At 40.4% G+C, this 25,033-nt stretch overlaps 1 protein-coding gene across 1 annotated transcript; it reads left to right on the top strand.

Annotated features, from left to right (window-relative positions):
- Positions 1 to 572: 572 nt before the first annotated feature.
- TMEM242 (transmembrane protein 242) lies at positions 573 to 21,077 on the top strand. Its single transcript, XM_084203657.1, has 4 exons — positions 573 to 742; positions 2,606 to 2,706; positions 7,303 to 7,440; positions 19,878 to 21,077. Exons 1-4 carry the CDS (start codon positions 607 to 609, stop codon positions 19,974 to 19,976), a joined length of 474 nt encoding a protein of 157 aa, XP_084059783.1. The 5' UTR covers positions 573 to 606; the 3' UTR covers positions 19,977 to 21,077.
- Positions 21,078 to 25,033: the final 3,956 nt, after the last annotated feature.

Below are 25,033 nucleotides of genomic sequence, written 5' to 3'. Positions count from 1 at the left end.
TGAATCTTAAGTTAGTACACTGTTTGATAAAGTGATAAAATTAGGTAGCACATCAATTTCTATTCATCAGCACCTGAGAATTAGGGTGGCACAGAGATGAAAAAAAATCCAATTGTATGTCCTCGTAGTGTGGAAAACTATTTCCATAACTTGAAAGGATGACAATTTGGAATGTACATTTTGTACTTTAAAGCAACACGGTTCATCAAGATACAGCTTACTAAATCAACAAGGGAATTAAGAGTCTCTCCCAGTTTTATTTCGTAAAGTCCACTAGGCGATCTGTCCCAAGGACATAAGAAAACCCGCAAAACCAAAACCCTTATGAGCCTGCTACAAAAGACTTGATTTAAAAGAGCCTTTGATAACTTTTTTCCGATTTTCCCTCTGCGCGATTTGGGCTCTCGGGATGCTGAACACGCCCCAAGGGGCGGAGGCCCCTCCTAAGCGGGCGGCAGCTCCGCCCGCGCCCGCGATGCCGCTGGGTCCCGCCCGGCTGCGCGGCCGCGGAGGGGAAGAAGGAGGAAGGCGGCTGCGTGTCCCAGCCCAGCTCCCTTTCCTTCCGGGTTGCAGCCGCCGCCGCCTCCTCCTCCCGTGCCCTGGGCCATGGGGGCGCCTGCCGGCGGGGCCGCCCATGACGGGGCTGTGGCCGCAGCGCCGCTGGACCCTGGGCGCGGGCTGTCCCTGCCCCGGGGGGCTGGGAGCTCTGCGGCATCCCAGGACAAGCTCTTCTTAATCAAAGGTGCAGACAGCCTTCCTCCCCTTCCCTCTCCTCCTCCCCCTGCGCGGCTCAGGGACGAGCAGCAGCGTGTGCGGCAGGCCTGAGACCGTCCCCAGCCGTGCCCCCCTTGCCGTAGCCCCAGGTCTTGTCCCTCTCTCCCGCCCCTGGGGAGTAAGTCAGACGTTTGGGAATGGCCTCGCCGAGGCTTCTGGACTCAGCGAAGAAGCGCCTGCAGCGCCGGCCGCCTTTCCCCTCGCCCTTGGCAGCGGCGGCGCCGGTCACCCTTCAGCCGCCGGTCACCCTTCAGCCGCCGGTCACCCTTCAGCCGCCCTGCCGCGGGGCAGCGGGCCCGGTGCGGCAGCCGGGCGGGACGGGCGCCCAGCGGAGCCGCCTCCTGCCCGGGAGGGAGCTCAGCCCTGAGGGTCCGCGCTCGGTGCTGCCGGGCCCGAGGGGGCAGGAGCCCTCGGGAAGAGACGGCTCCTGCGGGCTCCAGGCAGCGCTGCGGATTCCCTAAGGGAACGAGTCGGTGTCCCGGGCTGGATCCGAGCCTGGAGAACCGCGGTCAGGGCAGAGCCAGAGTCTCCGCAGCCACACACAGCTGCGGGGCGCACGGCGGGCTGGCGGCGCTGTGCGGCTTTACGTTTACATTATATTGTAATTTTTATCCCTAACTCCGGGCTGCTCCCGGTGTCTGCTCGGTCTCCCCGCGCCCCCCGGCGGAGCGGAGGCCGGGGCTCAGGCGGCCCCGTCCCAGCACCGCCGGCCGGGACATCCCGGGCAGACCCCTCCAGAGGATGGACCTACCGCTGCCAGTTCCTGTGTCTGAAACTGGGGAAGTGCTGGTTACCTGACCTGGAAATGTAAAACTTAGTGGCCTGCATAATTTGGCCGAGGTGCGAAGTCTTTGTGCTCCCGGGCAGAGGAGGCACCTTACAGATTTCACTGACAGGAGTACAGGAAACTTCCTCATCACAGTAATCAATCAGACCAATAACTTTTTTATAAGTGAGACCTAACTTAACTGTATTTTTGCTTATTTCCTATTCAGACCATTTTACAATTACGTAACTGGTGTTAGGAAAGGGGAAACAGGATGGTATCAATACCTGCAAAGGAAGAACATGTAACGCCCCTGAAATTTTTAAATTTTAATATGAATCAGGTTGGTTTCTACAGTGCTGTAAATCTTAATAACAAGCTTTTTTCTTAAAAGTGGGCAGGTGTGGCTACATGTGCCTTTGGTGCAAGAGCTAGAAAGGATCAAGGTACCTCAAGTGACTTTTGGAACACTCTCAAGTGACTTTTGAAACACTGAAAGGACTGAAAAGCAAGGGATACTTTCTTTCTTGGGATAGCTTTTGCTAGTGTAATTTTCTTTCTTTTTTAATGAAAATAATTCAGTTATTTAATTAAAAAAAATTAAATAGAGCATTAAAACATAAAGCTGAAGAACAAGTCTTGCTTATGTAATGCTCTTTAGAGGAACTGGTGGTGGCCATTTGAAATCCCAAATAGTGCAACAAAACCAATTACATTTCCCATTTAGGGAAGGGTGAGGCATCACCACAGAATAAGATGATTTTAGTAGGCTGGCTCTGGAATGAGGGGAATGTCAAAGTACTGCAGAAAAAGCATCCTGGAATTTGAATTTTTGTGTGTGGCTTAAATACATACACATGCCATAATTTTCAAAATGCCCTGTTTCATAGAACTAATTCTTTGTCTTGCTATTTTGTCATACTGAGTTAGCACAAAAAATGTAGACAACTGGGCCTTTCCCTTCAGCATGTGCTAACAGATCTTACATTTTCAGATTTTATTTTCTAAATAGGTTGGTTTTTTCCTTCCCCTTAAGTAACAAAGTCTTGATTTTTATTTCTTCAGGTGGAATTTTTCTAGGTACTGTTGCTACAGCAGGAATGATAGCAGGTTTTGGCACTACACTTGCAATGACAAAAAAGAAGAACCCAGACTGGTTCAGTAAGGTTTGTTCTTTTAAGCTTTTAAGTTCTTTTACGTTTTCCAGCAGTGATAACACAGGAAATAAGAATGCATTGAATGCTTTATAGACATGCTGATATTTGTGAAACTTGGCAGTTGATGATAAGAGCACTAGATTTAATTGAATTCAGTACACGTGTAGGATTAATTTAAAAATCTATTCAGAGTAGGCCCTGCTAAATACTTTAGTACTTGAGATTAGCTGAATACATGTTGCTTTCACTGTTTGCTGGAATCATACTTTTGGTTAATGAAATACAGTTACTGATCTCAATTCTGTGATGTGAGCACACTTTAGACATGAGTCTGCATCACCTCAGAGATCAGTTCATTTTGCAGTCTCATAGTGCTGCAGTGAGTCTGGAAGCGAGGTGACTGCAGTAAGGATGGGAATGAGGAGGCAGAAGGTCTGTAAGCTGTGGAATATGTAAGTGGGATCATTTAGTCAAAATTAAAGCTCTCTACTCCCATCTCACTGTGTAAGGAGAAGGATGAGAACAAGTATTATGGGACTGTGAGATCTCTTGGCCAAAATGAATCTGAGCTCGGGCAATTACTAACTGGGTCCACTTGTGCATTCTGAAGAAAAGAACGGCAAAGCAGAGCTAGCAATTACACCGTGCCAGTGAATTAATTTGAAACACAGCACGTTTAATTGAAGGATGCTTTTTTCCTCACCAATGCTTTGTTATTGCCAAAAGTATAAAAATAGGCCCTTAAAATTGATCAGTCTCATCTCCACCAAGCTCTTAAAATGCAACATGTATTACAGATGTTCTTAGGGAATTAAGAACTCATCAATTTTGTTTATTTTAAAAATGATGACTCAATAACGTATCAAGTTAATTCAATGCATATCAAGAGAAAAAAATTCTTCCATTGTACTTTATATCAGAACCTTCATTTCTGATCACTCGTAATCTCCCTTTCTGGTCAAAGAGCATGAGATCCTTCATTTGCTTTCCTATTTTCCTCTGTAGGCTGCTGTGTTGTAACTCATTAATTGTCTTTACAACATAAGCATGAGTTTCTTTCTTCAAATAGACAAAATAGAAAACTTAATGAGAAGTTATTTCACAAGCCATGGAAATAAATTGCAGTAAGGAAATTGTCTCTTTTCTTGCAATATTTTTGTTTAACTTCCTTTCTCTTGAGTACTGTATTTTTTCCAGCTTGCATATATTCCTGGGTGTCTGAGCTGTCCTGTTAGCAGTGTGAAATTTATCAAGAGTGACATTGCATTGACATCTGAGAATATATATGCTAGGAATGTCATCAAGTGATACTTATCATTTCGATCTTTGCTGAAAACTGTATTTGCTGCTATTTGTTCAAAGGAATTAGAACAGTTTGCTAGAAAAATCTGTGATATCATGGGCTTCTTGACTTCAGTACTCCAGAGTGTAGAAATATACTTTTTTGTTAAGGTACTTGTCAGTGAGCAGTTTTAAAAAGGAAAGACTAGACTTTGAGAATGGCTTAACTCTCTATAGAAGCTCTCTAAAGTACCAGTGAGGTTTTGCCTTAGCATTCTTACTTAAATTTATAGTTGCTTACTGCAGGTAACTTTTTATAATACATCATGTATAATAATAACTACAAAAGATTTCACCTTTTTAGATGTTCTATGCCTAAATATGACTTTTAACCATGTTAATGTGAGGCCATAGTTTGACAGGTACTTTAGGCCAACATCAGCCAGCACTGCTGTTGAAAGAATTAATTCAACCAGCCCTCAGTTTCTGGCATTTTATTCCTGTTACAGTGAAGCCACCAAGACATATGCCATTGGGTTGGTGATATGATCCTGGTTAATTGATGGGGTTTTTTTTGTTAAACTTAAATGCTCAGCTGCAGCAGCCTCCTTTTGAGAAGTGTCCAGTTTTACCAGCATTTATCCAGGTGTTTAATTTCACAATAGATTAGGTCATGCTGAATACAATCAACCAAAACAGTTGAACACAATTTATTTTAGGCACTGCTTCCTTTTAGACACACTCTGCACACAAAGGGGCAGTTACACAATCAAGGCCTGTGTCTGAATAAAAAAGCAATGATTTTTTTCCTTCTCCCACTTCCTGTTTATATGTTTCAGAGGAAAACAAAACAACAGCAACAAACAGAATGAAAAGCACCAGCATATATTTGGAAAACAAATCTGTCAATTCTTCCCTGTTTCTTTCTGGCCTGTTTTTGGAAAGACTCAATATTGTTTAAAAGCTCATTTTTTAAATTAAAGAATGTTTTCTTTAAAATACATAAGAGTAGTGATGAGAGAAGAATTTGAACATAGAATAACAGGTTAATGAATAAAATTCAATTCTCTTTTTTTTTTTTTGTTGGTGTCATATTTTTCTTGCATACTACCATTGTCCTTTTAAATTTTTTAGCATTTCATTAATCAACTTTCTTGATGCTCTGAACACCGTATCTGATAATAATTTAACCAGCAGTCCTTTTTACAGAAACCCTTATCTGTATATTTAAGTACCCTGAGGAATCAGCCTGTGACTGAGCCCTATTTGACTGCAGTCAATAAAACCAGATCAGTTGTTTCCATTTACCACTATTTTTCTGGGACAATCAAGCATTTAAATAGTAGTTGGTTGGGTTTTTTGCCATCAATTTTCACAGATAATGACTCCTATTTAAAGATTCTGTGTAGAGGATTTTTTTGTCCATTCATTTCCCGTCTTCCAAATGGGACCATTTTTTTTCAGTGTTGTTATATATGGTTAGACTGGGGAAGCAGGAAAAATGTCAAAAGTAATCAGCATTTCAATACTCAGAGCAGTTTCTACTGAAAGAATTATAATAGTTCATTATCTGTGGTAAGGAGATAATAGAACCTGATATTATAGCGTGATTAGAGAACTCTGTGTGTGTGTGTTTGCTTACAGAACATTGTTTTTGTTAACAACTTCCACTTTGGGATGTCCAAATTGGAATAAATAAGGGTGAAGATACGTTTTGCTTGTGCCCTTTCCAAGTGCTTGTTTGTCCTTGGGTAGCTGTGCCTACAGCTGAATCCCAAGGGGGAGTGTCAATGCTGAGGACTGTCTATGAATCATTTTAACATTTCAATAAATACAAAGCCGAGAGGAGAAAAATTACTGGTGCTATTTGACTGACCATAGTGGTAGACATTAAGTATGTTTAATTGTATCAAAGAAGAAAGAGAAACATTTAAAAAGTCAAAGATTTAAAGCTTTTTTAAGGCAAGAATACAAAATATTTTCCCCCCACTTTTTGTGATTAGAAGAAAAGAAGAGTTATTTGGGATGTTTTGGAGAAAAGTTTTTTTTGATCCTTCCAAAAATTAATTTTGCTTTTCAGTATTTTAGATTATTAATGAAATAATTTTTTGTGATTTTATGTGTGCAATCTCATTTATGTTACCCCTGAGCTTGGTTGGTTTTTTCTCCAAGATACCCAGTTTAGTAGAACTGTTGAGTTGTGTAAGGACCATAAATGCCAATCTTTAACAATTACCATCTGAAATCTGTATTTGCATGTGAACAACCGAACAGTGATCCTTCAGAGGGGAAAAAAGTCCTCTGAATGGCAGTTGCCACTGTGAGCGAGTGAATTCTGTCTGTGTCACTGCTGCTGTGGCTGCACAGGTTGAAGCTTTGCTATAACAAATGGGTGCAGTATGGTGGGCACTGTGAGGGGATAACACCTGGCTAGCAGGGAGTATGGGGTGCACATGGATTGATGCCACCCAGCAGGTGCCTGGTGCCCCTGGAAGCTGCAGTGTCCATTTATGTGCTGTGACAGAGGGGTTTCTTTATGGCTGGGACCCCATCATAGCCAAGGCTGCATTCTTGCCCTGAGGTTGTTTTTCCAAGTGACAGCATTTTCAAGGTACTTTTGTTTTCAGGACACATCTCATGGCAAACTACTGGGGCAGCAGTATCTTAAAGCCACCTACTCTTGTAGGTGTCTTCTAACAAAAATGAGAAGTGTGGAGACCACACAGCATTTTCAGTGTTGTTGCTTGGTGAACTCTGCAGGGGAATGGGTTTGGTGTTGTTTGCTTTTATAAAATTTTCCCTAATAGTTTCCAGAACTTCTTCAGAGTTGTAGCCCTCTTAAATTAGTCCCTGGGTCGCTGCAATACCCTTTCTGTGTGCAGATGAAAGCTGTTGTGTTCTTGCAGGTTCCACAAGTGCAGATAAAGACCTGTAGGCCATCGGTTGTCCCCCATCAAAAAGTACCAAAATCAATGACATGCAATGATTATGTTCAGATGTCACTGGCATAAAGGCTCGTGACTGGCTTAGATTCAGTTTTGTATTTTGACTGGTGAGATTACTGAGTGTTGGATTCTCGTGCCCATGATACAACTGAAAGTCATCCCCAGCTGGCACTGGCAACAGTGAAGTCTTGCTGGTAGGAAGGCACTTCATCCAGCCCCCTTCTTGGCTCTTGAGGTGTGCTAGCAACCATAAAATTTTCTGTGGCCGCACTAGTGCAACTGGCAGGTCAGGAAAAAATCTAAATCACTAACTTTTTTAGTGTTTATTTTTTTCCAATTATTGTTCACTTTGTCATGAACTTTTTATCTTTGGCTCTAGGGGATTACTGCCACAACTGCACTACCAGAGAGTGGTTCATCACTGGCCCTACGAGCCCTTGGGTGGGGCTCACTCTATGCATGGTGCGGAGTTGGATTGCTGAGTTTTGCCATCTGGAAGGCTCTGGGCGTGCACAGTGTGAGTAACAAGTATGATCCCCTGAACTCCATATTTTTCCTTGGGTAACGCATCTTGGGATAGCATCTCTATATTACCTCAGCCTAAGAGTTACACCTTCATTCACCACCTGTAGAATGACTAATCAGAATGTGTGCAAACAGGGAAGGTGTTCTTACATCTGCAAAAAATGGCATGCTGTGGGAGGAGACAGTTTAGGGTGAGGAACAGTTTTGTCCTGCTTTCTGTTTATTTGCACAGATGTTTCAGATACCTCACAGAAGAGCCAGTGTTCTAATTTAGAGTCTAAAATAGTAGCTGCTAACTTTGCTTATTGAACTGAAGGCTACCCCCCTCAATCCTATTTTTAGAGCAATAAATTTATTTGTCCAAGTTCTATTTTTTGCATCAGGGCACAGAGGATGTAGAAAAACTGAAAGGAAGCCAGCTTGCTTTCTAGAAGCAGCAAGGGACAGAAGATTGAGTATCCTGTGCATTAGAATGGTGGTTCTTGACATGTCACGTCAAGGCAAAGAAGCTCGGGAAGCATTTGAACATCCCAGGATACCAGCTACGGCAGTCTTCAGTAAATTGATTATGTTCCAGAATTTCAGTGTTGAGTGTGAACCATAAAGTTCATGTGAGCATTTTTGTTTGCCCCTAGTAATGAGCCATGACTTAAAGAGTCCCCTGCAGCTATAAGTTTGGGAGAGCTGTTTGCATCCTCTTTAGGACTAGGAATGAATAGACTTCTTTTATCTTATATGGCAATTGTTTATATATTCAGCAAAGTATATATAAAGGAGAAAGATGGTACTGCTATTGTTTCTCAGTATTAAATTGTGAAGGATAGTAAAATTCTGATTGTAAACAGTGCAGGTGTTTCATTTAGCAAACAAGGAGGATGCTTCATTTGCATGTAGGAGTACCTCTGCTCCAGCGCTCTCTCAAATCCTTTGCCAGCTCAGTCCCTGTGATTCTGTAGGTGGGATCTTGGTGAATAAAGGACTTGACTTTCATTTGCAGGGTTTGAAGGGGAGTTCCAAGTAGGACGGAATTGTTAACTGTTTAATGGCTCGAGTAATCTGAAAGAGTAAAGTACGAGAAGCCTCACTGGAAAATGGGATGTGATGGGTTGGCAGAAGCCACACCAAAAGGAGTAACAGAGCCAGCAGATCTTGATGCGGGACTGGCGTGGCCAGGGAGGCCATGGGGCAGTTCCCGTCCTGGCCGGCCTGTAGCACACCGGGGCAGGCCTGGCTGGGCCGGGGAAGGAACAGAGCTGGTCACTGAGCTTGGGGCAGTGCAGTGCAGAGGGGCTCGCTGCTTTTTGTGTTTTGAACGCTGCCCACGGCAGCCGCGCCCCGCCGTGAAGGCAGTGGGATGTGCAGTCGGTGTCCCTGGGCGGCCTTATGAGCGGCCCGGCCCGGCAGGAAGCAGTGGCGAGCCTCTCCCGCACACCTGGAGGGCAGAACTGAGCCAGGCGGGCGCTGCTGCCGCCCAGTCCCGGTTGGGTTCCGGGGTTTATGTTCCGGCCCTCTGGGCTTTGCGCTCCTGCCCCGTTCCCGGCGGCTCCCCCGGGGCCGGGCGCGGCCAGGGCGCCGCCGCTGCCCCGCAGCGACACCCGGTGGTGGCGGCTGGAACTGCAGCGCCGGTTTGTCCCTGATGCCGGCGCTGCGGTTGTGTCCCGCAGGCAAGCCGTGCTGCTCTGCCCGGCCGTGCTGCCCTCAGCCACCGCCCAGCAGAGCGGCCTCACTGGCATCGCTGCCAAAATGCTTCTCATGGGGGGATACGTGTTTCCTGTGAGCGTGAATTATTGATGGGACAGTGAGTCATTGATAAAGTATGTATTACCCTGAGCTTTGTGGCTGTTTAAATTATCTTGCCATTGCTTCCAAAGTCAGAGATGAAATGACAAGAGCAAAGTGGAATGGTGGTTTCTTGATGCGTTGTAATTAATCTGTGTTAGTGGCGCAATTGCTCAGCAGTTTGTGTTGTGGAAGGAAACTGAAACCACAGTTCAGGATGCCTCATCCTCGCACCTTCTGAGACAGCCTGTGTTTGTCCTAGAAGTCTTCCAGGCACTGAGGTGATGCACCAGACTTGGTGATTCTAGTTTTTTATTTAATCTCTGTGGTTCTTTAATTCTTTAAACAGTGCTGTGACAATGCCTGCTTCTACCTCTTAAATGGCTTTATGGTTAAAGGTGGTTCCCTATAGCTTTACAGTCTGCTGCTTTTATGCCAGCATAACCCAGGGGTTGAGAGTAAGTGGCTGATCTTTATGTCTTGGTAAGGAATATAAAAGATTTTATGCTGTCTTGTTGTTAACATTCTCTGATTGCAGTTACCACTGTTGTAATCCAGTGAAAGGCTGATGAGTAATAAATGCTGCTAAATTCCACTCAGCTCCTATTCTGAAATGAAGAAGTGATGGTTCAATGAGGACTTAGTTGGATAATGGTTTAAGTTGTATTTTTCAGTAGCATAAAAGAAATCTTCCTTTAGAACCTAGGAGATGGTGCTTATATACTTTTATATTGTAATTCTTGGAGAAAACAATCAGGTGTCAGTGATAATCAGACTTTTTTAACTTGCTTCCTGCAATCGCTTGGGAAAATATTTAAATTTGCACCACCTTTGGTTATCTCTGAGCATAGAAACTCTTTCTGTATTAGTGAGTATTATCGACCAGAAGCACTGGGGCATTGAAGCATTAGCAGCCTGAGGACCTGAGATCTACAACCATTCCAGGAATTTTCAGACTTTGGACTGACACTGGCCTTGCCCCATGGCTTAAATGCCTGTTGGTAGTTGGACTATGTTACGTGCACTGCTAGAATACTTGTTCAGATTTGTCACCCTAAGGAGCTGCCGGTCATGCATTTTGAGATTGTGCAGTAGTTACACAGACTCGTGCCCAGGGAGCATGGGCAACTGGGAGACTGGCTTCCAAAGAGCACTCCTGACCTGAATCTGGGACTCATCCAGATGTACCTACAGCCTTCCTCTCTGAGGCACCTTAACATGTGGAAAGACATGTGCCGTGTTAAACACAAGCTTGAAATAAGTCTGGCTTAAAATGGAACCATTATTTCCAACACGTTTTTTTGCTACTTAACAACTTCCACATTGTGGTGTTATCTTCCATGGGATTACCTTACTGGTTTTGAGTTTGCAACATCCTCCAAACCATATGGGTGACCACTCCTGGTGCAGTGGGATGGCTGTTTGCTGATGCAAAACACAGAAGTATTGAAAGAAATTTTGTAGAAAAGGTTGGGTTTGACCAATTTATAATTTCCAGTTTATTTTAAAATTGAATAGTAGTTGAAACATCTTATTTCAACATTCTGCAAATGAGCTGTTCAATGAAATTTAAAATTTTCATTTAAAGAATTAATGGCATTTTACTCAGTAAAAATTTTTAAAAGTAAAATATTCAAAATATGTTAAACCCGCTGTTGTTATAGTTGAACTAAACAAGTATTTTCATTGAAGTTTCCAAAATTTAACTTTTAAAATTTTATTTACCTATTCTGCTAGTGTTATGATCCACCACATCTTTTTATTACTGGGAAAAATTTTAGCGTCATAGAATCACAGAATAACTAGGGTTGGAAGGGACCACTGGAGATCATGTAGTCTAATCCCTCTGCCAAGGCAGGGTCACCTACAGCAGGTGACAGTTTTCTAGACCTTTTCTAGAACTTTTTAGAAGTTAACTTTGGAGTTGTAAACCTTTCTTTTAAATTAAACTCACAGCTATAGAGTACTTTGCAGATACTAAAACTTATCTACTAATGTCTGATGTTCTTTTTTCTTTTTTTTTTTTAAGCTGCCAGCAATTATGAACCTTCTTTTAAAAGAAGAACAATGCCCTCAGCCTTTGTAGACTGAAGTGTACAACAATTAACAAATAAGATAAATCATGCTTTAAAAGCCCTCTTGTTCTTCGTGTCCTCAATAAATTAGGTTTCATTTCCTCAAAAATAAAAGCATTCTCTGTCCCCTAGGAAAAGGGCTGGGATGATTCATATGTAGGTTTGTGAGATTTTGATTGTTGCTGTTCTGTGGAAAGCTGGAAAAATAGTTAGAAGAATTGCTTAGCAATTTGTGACTAATATACTTATGAAATATTAGTTTATCACTTTTATGGTGTCTCCTAATGAAATATCCTGTTTTTCATTGATCTTAACCTTTAAAATATTAAGAGTTTAAAACAATTGCTTAGCCATAAAGAGACATCTAAAACAATTAAAAGCAATGTAGAGAATATATGCTTGTTGTGGCTTTGATGTTAAGAACATTTCCTAAGTGAATGGCTTTTCTCCATTAAAAAATCTAGCCTCTGAATCACCATTTTAAGCATAAAAATAACATCCCCTGCTTATGTTGAGAGATATTTGTTATAATTTGTGAAGGTATAGTCATAGGCACAGTATAAATACAAAATGGCATTGGTTTTAAGAATGGATTAATGTAAAACAGAAGATGAGAGCATGGAGACATAGTCTTCATATATGGCATCTGTAAATTGTACTAAGATTTATAAATCTCAGTGTAGACATATTGCAGTGGCTGGAATTTTTACTCTATTTCATAAATGAGTAAATGTTGCTATAAAAGCACCATATCTCCTAAAATAATTAGAGTCCTCCTAGAGAAATTCCTAAATATTTTGTTATCAGTTTTTAATTATTGTTGTATTTAATCCTCACAAAAGTGTTATTTATGAAATTTCTATTCTTTATCATACTGGTATGTGATAGCATAATAGAAGCTTCCCTTTTCCTTGCTATTTCCTGATCGCATATTTCTATATAAATCAAGTCTGCCATTTTTTAATGCTCTTTTATTTCCTCAATGCTAATTTAAACTTAAGCTCTTAGAAGGAAGGTGGAGTACTAGTACAAGTTAGCACTTCCTCCTTCTGTTTGTACTGCATTTTTCTCTGCTGCTTATATTGCCTGATTGGTTTGGAGAAGACTGGCCTCCACATGTATGTACTGCTAGTACTTTATTCAAGAAGGAAAAAAAAATGAAACCAGTGAACTTAATTGTTTACTTGATAAGGCAGAATGCTTATTCAAGGATTGAGATCATCATTTTTGTACTGGAAAGCTACAGTCTCCTTCATGAATAGGGACAGCTGTAAGAGACTATTGCAAGAAGTGGAAAGGCTGTGACTGTAGCTGTCTTGAGGAGTTTTGCTCTGTGTCCTGGTAGTGACTCACAGCTGTTGGCTGCCACCAACCCTTTGGGAAGCCTGTGATCTGAAATGCCTCTGTGCCACCCTACATGGATGAGTAGGTTGATTCCCATCTTGGCCCTGTGTAACTGCAAACTGAGCATGTACAGGTAGAGTCTGAATCCAGGCTTCTCTGACAGGTGTGAGTTACTCGTGCTGCATCTTGTTCCATGGCATCATCCTGTGTGTTAAGTGTGGTGCGTGGCCATGCTTGCCTGCCCCAGTGTGGGCCAAGACCCTTGCTGCTCTGCTTGCCTGCGGACATCTGGCTGTCCCTGCCTGCCTCTGTGTGTCACACTGCCTCTGACAGCTTCCTGCATGGGATTCAGCCCCCATCAAGGTGATGAAGCTGAAACCTCGCTGAAGAGTTTTGGGTTTTTGCTGGTCCTTTCCCTTGCCTTGAATCTCACTTGTGGATGATATATATAATCTCACTTGTGAATGGTATATAATTATAATTATATTATAATTATAATAGATTTCCTGGACATATTGAGGAAAAAAAATACTCAGGTTGCTCAGCAGACAGTCGGTATTTTTGAATTTAATTCAGAAATCCAAACTACAGCACAGAAGTGTTTATAAGGTTGGGGCACTCATCCTGAGATTTTGGGTCCATCAACCAGCTAGCTTTATAAATTTGGATATTTTACTACTTTACATTTAAAATTATTTTAAGACTAATTTTTCATATTGCCCTGGGTGACTAAAGGGCAATGACTAATAACACCATAATAGACTTATCATGGGGATGTCCTTTCTAGGCACCCAGATTTGAAAGTAAGATTCTGCAGAAATAAATGGCACATTCTTCAGTTATAGCCACACTCCATTTTTCTGTGTGGCCTAAAAGCCTTTACTTTAAGATACCATATACTACAAAAATTTAGGTCCTTCACATTTATTTCAGAAGTATCAACATGGGAATGTATAAAAGTAGAAAGAATACTCCTGTATTTCTGAACCTAAGGAAATTCCTTCTTTTTTTCAGAATCCAGAATCAAAATTACTGTCACTCTGAATAAAAGAATTTACATAATTAGCTAACCATGTCCTTTTTTTCCCCTTAAATTCAAAATAATCTAGTTTTAACCCAGAACAGTTTTACTTTCTTTAGGCTTTTTTACTGGAATAGAATCCTCTTCCCACTTTGGGATCTAAGTTTGCACAGAAATGGTTTCATTTGCACAGAAATGAAACCAAAGGGAGGCTAGTAAAACATTTGTGACGTAGATCATCTCTTCCCATTTATGAATGAGCAACATGTCTTCTGCACTCATGGAAAAGTAACATGAGGGAAGTATTTAATGTGTTTTATCTCTTCATGTAACCCAATAATTGGAAAAGAGGCAGCCTGACCCCTATGACTTCTCAGTTCTCTGTAGTTCACCAGTAATTCAAGACAGAATATGGAGTAGCTGTGGGAGGCTACTACATACTGAAAATTGTTTGGGAATTGTAGCAGCTTCACTCTAAAAAATGATGGTCCTCTTCCTCTCTCCCTGTAAAGTTCACTTAGGTTGTTTTCATGTTGGTTTAAAAAGCACAGGATATGTTTTACCCACTTACACAGGATTTATAGAGAGAAATTTGTGGGAAAATATGTTTGTGTGTTTGTTTAATTTTGGGCACTGTAAATAGCCCTCTGATTTCACAGAGGTGCTCAACACTGCACAAGGTTAGGCATGTGTGTCAGCCTCCATGAGACGGGGCCAGTATGAGCTCCTGACTTCTCTAGATGGTTTAACGCAATTCTGCTGCTCCTTTTCTCTGTGTAAGCCCGAAATGCTGGAATTAGCAAATTGGTGCTGAACAGGGTACTGTGAGAGTACATAGAAAATATTCAGTTGTTTACTGCCAGGATTGACACTCTCAGGGCCATTTTCATAGACTTGCCATTCTGCATAATCAGACGTTCGTGATGCCTTTTCCAGTGAAGTGCACGATGTAAGAATGGGAACCAGAGCTCTATTTTCCATGTTACTCCAGAGCTAGCACAGAGTGACCCTCAGTGAGTGCCCCATTTTACACTGAGAGAAGGACAATCACCTTGAGCCACCAAGCTGGCTGCTCTGCTGCTCCAGTCCTGCAAGGGCTCAGCACTTGTCATTTTCTACAAATAACTTGCTATTTCTGTCTGTGGCCCTTGGTAATCATTTGCTAACAAGGGCAACAGCAATCATTTTAAGATTTGGGAAAAGGTGGCAAGAGCAATCCTCACTGATGCTTTTAAATCCAGGGCAGCTTGCCTCATCTTCATGCCTTGTGAAATGGATGGTGGCTGAGGAGAACTGAGGGCATGAACATACTGCATTCTGCTGCCACTTGATATTCCAGTTCAGGGCATCTAACCTCATTTCACTTGGAAGCTAATGTAAGCACTTCTTACTGATACGAGTCCTAAAATAGGAAACTAATAATTCCTGGAATCTGCGTTGGCCTATTATGAATGTCAGACATTAAAGAGAACATTTCTTCCTAAAACTTTCATTCTAGGAATCAAATAGACTCTTTTAGCCCCTCTTCCATTCATTTTAATATGAACGGCCATGTAAGTGCTCTCAGTAATAGTGCTATCCCAATTTTTGTGTGACATTCTGTCAACGATGTACATTAAAAAGAGATTATTAAATGGAAGATGCTTTTAGGTCCCCATATTTTTGCCATCTGAGGCAGGATCATTAGGTTAAGATAAGAAAATAACAGTGATCTGTAGCTATTACAGATTATTTAATGCAGTAAGGTAGATGATACCCTTTTAGAAAGAAGCCTGACAGAGGTAGAACAGTTACTGTAATTTATTTGGTGAGAAAAAACAGCGTAAAGCTCTGTAATATCTGTGACAAAAAAATAAAATTCACTTGAGTGAAATTCACTTCAGAGAGTCGCCTGCAGGAATGGAGCATGCTGGAATGTTAAGAAATGTGTTACAAATTGTTCATGTACCACTAGGTTCAAGAGCAGCAGTTGAGAGTGGCCTATGGTACTGAAGGCAGCAGGAAGAGGTAAAATACATTCAGCTTTTAGTGCTTGGTTTACTGCACTATTAATTGAAGACATTATCCCAGTTGAACTGAGTACCCCAGTGCCAGTGTGGCTGTCAATAATAAAGAGGCAGCCATTGCAGTGAGTTATGCAAAACATTCCAGTGTTTAGTACGTAGCACATTAGCTTTTGTAATTAAATTAAAGCCTTTTGATTTGAGTATTGTGGAATCTGGACGAAATACAGGAGGAGATCTCTGGGAAGGGAGGAGAGAGAAGAGACCTCTTGTGTTGTGCATCTGCTGAAAAGAAAAGGTAGGACAAGACAGAGATTCCTAATTGCAGCATTTCTCTCATCAAGAAGTGTGTTTGTCCCAAGAGTTAAAGCAAGTAAAGACAAGGTCCCAATTCTCACACCTCAAGTGTTCAGTATTAATAGAACATAAAGCTGATTAATCATCTTCACAAGAAGCTCACCACACTGCCAGAGGACTGGGCACTGGTAAGCCCAGTTTGCTGAAGGATTAACTTGAATGTCTAGCAGACAAATTTTACTTTTCAGTGCAAAGATACTTTGAAGTTGCAATGGGCCTAGTATGACAGTTTCAACTAAATGCAAGCAAGAACAACCTGGAAGCCAGTGTGAGGTACTTTGGAGGCCAAATTTAGTCCTAATTATACAAATATATTAATTAGAGTTTCATCAGTCAAGGCCCAGAAGACTAAATTCCATGTCTCTGACTGAAAGAGTCAGAATAATTTAGACTGGAAAAGACCTCTAAGATCATAAAGTTTGTTCATTAAGAAGTTACAGCCTAAAATGGGGTATTAGAATGGTTTGTAAGCAGGCACACATTGTCAGTGAGAGAGACAGGAACTTAGGGATGTGATTTTCATGGTTATATATGTGGCTATCCACTAGTTCTGTGACATCAGAGATTAGTTCTCTTTGAAAGCTTTCTCCATGGTTTTAGAGTTTTAGAGGAATGCTGAGTTCAGGGAAGACAGTGACTGGGATTTGGAAGCGCATTCCTGAGAGCATCAAGCGCAAGTGTGGAAATGAAGGAAGAAGCTCAGAAGCTGATGTTATTAGTGGAAGAGGAAAGAAAGGGGAAGGTACCTTAGAGGTCCACATCAAAGCCCTAATGAAACATTGGACTGCACTTTCTGACTGGGGTGAGAGGGGGGAAATAGGAGTCTGTGACTGGTACTAATTAAGTTGCTTAATGTCTTACTAGTGAGAACTCAAAAACTGCTGTGGAGAGAAATAATCAGGTGCAGAATCTTTTAAGGGCTATAAAAATGAAAACTTCTAGTAAGAGTTAGTAGCTGTGACATTTGTACCAGGAAGAAGTTTGCCCCCTTTTAGGCATACTGTGAAGTCATGTATTAATGAGGCCCACGCCAGTCACTGCAGATAATGTCCTTCCTAAAGAGCTGGCAGCCTGAAGTGTTACCCTGAGAATACAATGCACAGTAGTGATCAGCTTGGCAGTGCGATTTATTGAAACAGATCAATGTCCAGGAATCACAAAGGAGGCAAATCTGTGGAGAAACATAAACATGATCAAAGTTGTGAATCACAATGAAAAACTATTTTTGTGCAGAGTGGGCTTGTGGAAAAGGGCGGGTGGGAGAGGAAGTGGCAAATGAGACACTGAATCTGGCATCACTTTCAAAATGGTTTTACAAATAAGCATCAAAGTCTGAGAAGACAAGGCTGAGGAAATTTCTCAGGGAGTCTTAAAAGCAAAAGAAAGACATTGAATATTTCAGATCTGATCCATGTGTTAAGAAAAAATTGCTTTTCCAGGAAATTAGTTGCTTTTACCTGCAGAACATAAATTAATGTTCTGAAGGGACAGAAATCTATCTAATAATCTTAAATCTGCAGTTGCTAGCAGTGTTTCAGTGCTGTCTAAATAAATACCTTTTTTTTCTTTCAGAACTGAGTTGTAGTGTTTTATTTCCCAGACAAGACTGCTTTTTGCATTCAAGAGTTAGGGTTTGGCATGTTAATAGTTATGAGGTGGTTGTCAGAGTGGAATCACTGCAGATTTCTGAGGTGCTCCAGCCATCATCTTATTTTTGGAGCCTTTATACAATTACTTTTAGTTTCCCTTTGGTTTTGTGCATCTTCAGTGTGGTAATAGAGGTGTCTTCTAGAGCTTATGACTGCATCATTTAAATTTATCACTAAGAGAAATTTAAGTCTGGTTTTAGAAGCAGCCAGAAAATCCACATTGCACCAGATCATTGGCTCATGCTGAATATTTTATCTTTGGTTATATCAACAGAGCTACAGCATTTTACATCAGTTTAGTATTTGACCATTCCTGTGTTCCAAACACACAGCTAATACTTAGAGCGAGATGAAAGAGTAGAAGAGTTGAATCACTCTTTAGGAAGCAAAAAAAATGGTAAGTAAATTGAATGCTTTCTGCCCATCAGTGACCTAGGATAACTTAATTACATAGGACTGGAAAAAACAGCTAAGCCAAAGCTCCTAAAACATTTCCTACTGTAAATACTTGTATTGGATTGGCAGCAATTGTTTAATGTAATTTGGGCTGTTCCTCTACGTCAGCTCTGATACTGGTGTTTATTATTCTTGGAAACATTAGCTGTCTATGAGAGCTTCTCAGTTTTAAATGAGAAGCAAAAATGTTAGTTTAGGAAGAATTGTGGGTGGTGGCCAAGATTTTTAAAAACCAAGAAGGAATAATTAATCACAACAACTATCTGATCAGAATGAAATATAGAATAGAGAGTGAATTAGTTTTACTTAGGAACAAAATCAGGAAAAGACCAAAAGGATAATTTGGCTCAGAATTTTCCTCCTACTTTATATAACATATATTTTTATTTGATTAACAGTACCCAGGCATTATTACACATAAACTAGGGTTCTGAAATGCTTTAATCCATCATAGTTAGCTACTGTCTTACTAAAAGACTGGTAATTTATTTGTGAATGGTTTCATTATTTGTATCAGCTGTAACTTAAATAATTGTATTCCAGTAGCATGTCTGCAAAGAAGTACCAATTCTTTGTCAGAATTATTCATACACAGAAGGACTTGAAGAGAACACAACCCAGAGGTATTTGTATAAATACTGATGACCTATAACACACAAAACGTAGGCATATGAGACTAGATGCCTGTGTGGCTGTTTGGAATATCTAGATTTCCTGGAACCTCTCTGTGGGACATACTGCCTGAGACTGCATTTGCTCTTCAAGAGGTCATTGCATCTACTGTTTGAATACCACATCCTGTCTTCTGTGTGTGAATGTCATAGATTCTGTCATAGAGCTTCCTAAAAATAGCAGTCCAAAACTTCCCCTTGTACATCCTGCTGTTTGTGTGACAGGATTTTCACTGTTCTGGTTTTCCATGTCTATCCTCTAAAAATACATGATATATAAAAATACATGTGAAACTCCTGGAAGAAAGAAGCTCACTAAGTCTAAATATTCTGATAGAAGTGATTTCTATTTAAATCAATGTTTGGTTCTGGCATTCCAGGACTATTGAATCACATATTGGTGATAAAGTTCTTAGCATAAATATAAATTATAAATATCATCTATCTATCTGTCTTTATCTATATCTATATAATATGGAAATACTTCCTCTTCCACAGCATTTTAACAGCAGTGAAAGAAAAGCTTTGTCCCATATATTGTTATGAATCTTGTTTTCTTTCCTGCTGTTCTATACACTGGATAGAGACTGTTTTGTCACCTTTACCCACATGGTGGGATAAACCTAAGCTGTCAGAGCTGAACAGCATTTTTTTTTTAGCCCTTGTTTTAAAATCCTTGAACAGACTACTGGATCTTTTATCCATTACAAGTGTAGAAAAAGGTACTACGGTCAAAATAAAAATATTTTAAGAGTGTGTGTGTGTGTGTGTTTGTGTGTGTGTGTATGTGTGTAATAATTCATGTAACAGCAGTGGATCATTTGGGCAAGCACTCCAAATCAGGCACCCCAGTGGGGTGCATTAGAAGGGGTGATTGTTGTGGGTCCCTTAATGCTTTTTTTCACTTTGTTAATTGAACTAACATAATCAGGTGGAAAGTCCTAGTTTTCTATTGTTTTAAAAGCTTTTTACTTATTCTTTACCTCACACACATTGTTTTGTGAGGTTCATGGTGCTACTTTATTTGTTCCTTAGTAGCAGTTAACTGATTTTATTTTTAAATCTCTTTTATAGATGAAAGAATTCCAAAGTAAGATGCAGTCAATCTTTCCAGCAATTCCTAAAAATAGTGAGTCCAGTGTTGAATGGGAAAACTTACTTAAATCCAAGTGAAAGACTCAGAGCCATTTGGAGATGTCTCTTCCAGCAAGACCAGGAGTGGAAGTAGCAGAAGTGTTCCCTCTGGAAAAACAAAGAAGACTCAGACTGAGCAAGTTACTGACTTGAGTGTACTGAACCTGGGAATGCGAGTTGACATCCAGGAGGAAGAGATTTCAAACCAAACCAAACCAGTTTATACTGTACTTTTCAGCATGTTTGGTATAGTTGATTCATGAGAAAATGAACCCTCCAAGATAAGTTGGATTCATCTGGAAAAAAAGGCTTTTTCGAAGACTTAGAGAATCAACTAATCTTGATTAGTAAATATATTAATATAATCCCAGTAAACTCCTGTCCCATCCTGCATTTCAAGAAGAATTTTATGAAATTTCTCTAGGAAACATGAACACTACTTTCAGTGACTTGTCCTATTAGGAATATAACCATCAAGTCAATCATAACAGATCTCTTGCTGAGCCTGAGGGTAAAGCATATAGTACCCTCTTCAAAAATAAAGGACATATTCGAATTTGCAACAGAGAAAGTATCTAAATCATTTTTATATGTCTGAAGAGTAAGTTTAAAACCCAATATGCAAGTCATGACCTATGAGCACCTCTGCAGAATATCACGAGAGATCTCTACAAAAAGTTCACTGTTTTCTCATATTAACTTTTTAAAATTGGATCTCACAATAAGAATCTGATCGTGTGTATGAAAGTCTCAACTATATTTGTATATCAATTAAAATAGTAAGTGAAAAAGGTATAAAACAGTGAGACACCCAGTCAGTCCTACACAAATGTTTTCAGCCAAGTGTATGGGCAGGACTAATTTTGTGTGTCTCAGTCATTTCTGTGGCTCTTCTACCAGGAGAAGCAATGTGACATTTTCCACACTGCAGCAACCTCATGAAGCGTGGGTGTAAACTAGAAAGAGTAATGTCTTACTCAAATGCTGTATTTGCAGAACTGAAGATATGTAAAACTGCAGAAATAAAAAAAAGTGCTATCAGTGAACTGTCCTTTGTTGCTCAGTTACCAGATTTTCTTATTAATTGCACGAAGTCCAGTTAGTCAGTTGTCAGATTTAATAAAGTCCTTTTAAAACTTGTCTTTTGTGATTTAAGTCTTTATATTCCTGGGAAAGAATATAAAAAAGCTTTAAATGTCAGATGAATAATAGAGAAGTATAGCTTTCCTATGAAACATGACACTAAAATAATACCTTTAAAACAATTAAAGTCTAATAGTTGATGTCTTTTCCAGAGCTTGATGCTTGTAATTCAATATTAAATATATTATGGTGAATACTGCCATCCTACACACGTGAAAAATGGTACTATTTTAATATTTTGTTAGTTTCATGTGAGTGGTGATCCCTGTTTTGCCTACATTTAAGCATATTAGTGCTGACTTACCAAGTTTAACAAGCAGCTGTGTCATTATAGCTGGTCAGATACTGAAGCGGACTAAATAAATGCAAATCGCATGATGTCCTTAGGATTACTTTTAGTTTCTAAGGTGGGATTTGGGTCATCTTTATCTGGGTTAAATAGCTCACCTAAATCAGTCATTCAAAGTGCCTTGCATGTTCAGTGGAGAAATGGCTTGCTGTACTGAAGTGTACGGCTGTCCCTGGAATTGTACAAAGCATGGGATCTGTGCTGCCTGCTGGCTGCCTTTGGAGAGAGCTGGCCTACCCTTGCTTACCCCCATCAGCACAGTGACTGCACATGGACATAGTTCAAGAGAAACTCAGAAGGAAAATGAGTGGACTTCTAGACTATAGAGCTCTGAGGGTTAGGCAGGTGTGAGCTTGGCACAAGAGAGCTGTTCCTTCTGGAAATGGTTAGCCATTGGATTAGGGTAATTGTATTATTAAAAAAAAATAAATCCATATGACAGATCAGATGAATTAAATCTGGGGGTACCCAGTAACAAGGACATACCAGATGATGCTCTTCAAAAAATGCTAACAGTGAAATACACAGACAAATCTTTAATGCAGAATCACACTTCCAGGGCAAGTACAGAGTGATGACATAAATCCATGTTGAGGTATAAGGCTGAACATTAAACATCTTTCAAAGAGAGAGGAATTAGTAGATCATCATATTCCAAACTTTATTCTGTGCTTTTGGCTGGAAGTAGTTTTTCTCTAGATAAGGGTTTGTGTAGAAGAGTGCAAGCATAATCAATCTCAGTCTTAGCTAACATGAAAAACACGGGAGATCTTGGATATTTGTTACTGCGCTGTGCAGCTCTCTTCACTCGGTGAACATTCTGCTGGCTTTGTCATGGGTAATTTTTTCTTTCTATGAAACTAATTGTCAAAGAGTTACTGGAAACTACAACAAAAGGTTGAACAAATAGAGGGAAAAGTACTTAGTATACCAATAGCTGCTAGATACCATAGCATATGTAATTATTGAAACCGAGAAAATTAAAGTAGGCAAAAAACAACAGTAGACAGAAAATAGTCATTAAAAAAAGACCTAACAATTTTCAAAAGTTAAATACTAGAAGTAGATACTGATGCAAAAAAAGTTAGTGGGTCAGTGACCCCCTAATTGCTTACTTTTATTGTAAAATGGCATACTCTCCTCTTTTGAGGAAATGTAAGAACAAAACAGAAGTTTATTTTCATCATCAACTTCTCCTGCACAAAAAGTTACACTTAAGTAAGGTGACATTTGCAACACTGATACTCAGAGTGGATAATGTAGAATCGCCACAGTGAGTTCAAATTGTTTCAAGTTACTCTTCAATTGGTCTCTGTTTCATTTCCTCTGATTTTTCTCAACTTTCTGGTCACATTTAGTTATAGGAATAACAGAGGGCATGTATGTTCTTAAAATTAGCCTGTAGGCTAATGCTTAATAATCCATGAGCTTCTTCCATACTCCTGTGTCGCTTAGAAGCAAAAAGAAAAATAGGAAAACAGCGATGAGAAAAGATCAGGAGCCTGCCCATCTCTGCCGTGCTTGTATTACAGGGGGAGCTCCTGCAGCACCATCAGCCCCAAAGTCTCTAACAGTGCATTTGCTCTAGAAGGTAGCAAATTAAAACAAACTGGGAATGTTTGTTTATATTGGTCCACTGCCCACTCTGGCAAAAAAATCTCAGGGGCTTTTGCTGTGATTTTTGTCACCTATGGCATCTGCTGACTTAAAGCAGGCTCTAAGAGCTCATTTTTTCAGAAAATTCAGGTCACCTAACATGCACGCAGAACAGAGTAGCCTTCAATATTTAGGCTGTCAGTCAAAACTCTCCAGAGAGTTTAATGCCTGAAATGCAATTAAGGATGAAGAGCTGAATCAACACTGCGAGAATCTGGGCTGGTGGTTGAAGAATTTCTGGATGTTTCAAACCTGATAGGCCAGAAAACAATCCCATCTGGGCAAATGGCCTGTTTTAGCAATTGGGATTAAGCTGACAGAAGTTTTCTGTAATTTGTCTATTTCTTTCATAGTGTGGACATATTGTTAAATTAGTTAATGGGAAGAAAAAATGTTTAACAGCTAATGTGATCCTTTATGTGGCATGCCATCTGTGTATTGTGTGCTGAATGTCACTGGCTGTGAGAGAGAGGAAATCATCAAGAATTTCAGCCTTGTCTTCTTTACTGTCATTATCTTGGGCAAGTATGATAAATAATCATATTTATGTTCTGGAGCATATACAATTTAAATCAACCTATTAGCCAGGAAGACATTCTTCACAGACTTTGGAAGGCAAAAAAAGACATCATCTCACCATAAGCAATCCATTTCATGGGTGCTGAGCACTAGAAACTTAGAATGGAGTGAACAAGACAAGTTATTTTTCCTTTCACATTTGAATAAAGATATTTGCAGAGACTTTATTCAGGCATATTTGGGGGCTACTCCTGAGGTTCTGGAAGGGAACAAATCAGATTTTGTAGTCTGTTACGTAGATAGTTTAACAAATTTTTAATTCTCCATGTCCCAAAATCATCAATTTTATTTAATTGGACATGTGTTTCTGTGAAAGACTTTTTGCTATTAATTGGAGCTTCAGGAGAATCTGTTCAGTTATTCATCAGCCTGACAACTGTGGATCCTTTCCTTCCAATCTGAGGTGTCAGTTTGATCATCAGCAGAGCAGGGAGCAAGTAGCTGACAATGACCAATTTGGGTATGGGTGCAGTTCTTGCCCTGTGACCGCCGGCTCTCACTCTGGCCCACCCGCACTCACCTGCCTGTGCAAGGCTTTCCTCCCCCGAGGTCGGAGGTGCAGCACGCACTCACTCACTCACTCACTCACTCACTCACTCACTCACTCACTCACTCACTCACTCACGCACTCAGTCACTCACTCACTCACGCACTCACTCACTCACTCACTCACTCACTCACTCACTCACTCACTCACTCACTCACTCACTCCGAAAAGTTTGTTTGAGCAGTTGCCAATTGCTCTGCAGCACAGCCCACTCAGCCACAGGAAAGCTTCCCAGACCAAAACTCTGTTGCCCTATATATGGTTTAGGAATGTGCAGGGACAGCGTCTGCCTCATTAGCTCCTGCTGAAGCTGTTTCATTGAATGTAAATAACACAATGTTATTACACTGGAGAGAAAGAGGAAAAAACCTGAGGAGCTGACTGACAATTTTGTGGTCAAGCTATTCATTTGAGTTAGGAAAGGGTAAAATTCAAGAATATCTAACATAAAGGGGGAACAGTTTTGACAGTAGAGAGGGATGCCTCCTGTGTCAGATATGCCCCAGGATAGCCTCCTGGGACATGAAGACCTATTTCAAATTCAATGCTTTCTGCTTTGCTCTTCCTTAAAAAAAAAATCCCAAAAAACCAGAAAAACCAGCAGAGATTGGGAACATTTGCTTTCATGGTTGGTTGGATTTTTCCAGTAGAAAAACATTTTCTGTATTCTTCCCTAGAAGAAACATTTTCACCACAAGACTGAACTTACTTTTATCGTGCACCACTGGACTTGATTTGCATCTGTAAGCCCTCTGGAGCTCTTGCAAGCAATAGCAACTGATTAAACTCTATTCCCGATACCTATCCTTCCCCTTGGCTGTT

The sequence above is a fragment of the Fringilla coelebs genome (assembly GCF_963513975.1).
Source record: "Fringilla coelebs genome assembly, chromosome: 3".
Taxonomy (NCBI): Eukaryota; Metazoa; Chordata; class Aves; order Passeriformes; family Fringillidae; genus Fringilla; species Fringilla coelebs.
This window is presented reverse-complemented; position numbering and strand designations above follow the sequence as displayed.

What these genes read in the sequence shown, in the direction of transcription:
- TMEM242 (XM_084203657.1), top strand. Translation starts at nt 607, where the DNA reads ATGGGGGCGCCTGCCGGCGGGGCCGCCCATGACGGGGCTGTGGCCGCA. An exon ending in CAAGCTCTTCTTAATCAAAG is followed by an intron (nt 743 to 2,605) that starts GTGCAGACAGCC and finishes TTATTTCTTCAG; the next exon opens with GTGGAATTTTTCTAGGTACT. An exon ending in ACCCAGACTGGTTCAGTAAG is followed by an intron (nt 2,707 to 7,302) that starts GTTTGTTCTTTT and finishes CTTTGGCTCTAG; the next exon opens with GGGATTACTGCCACAACTGC.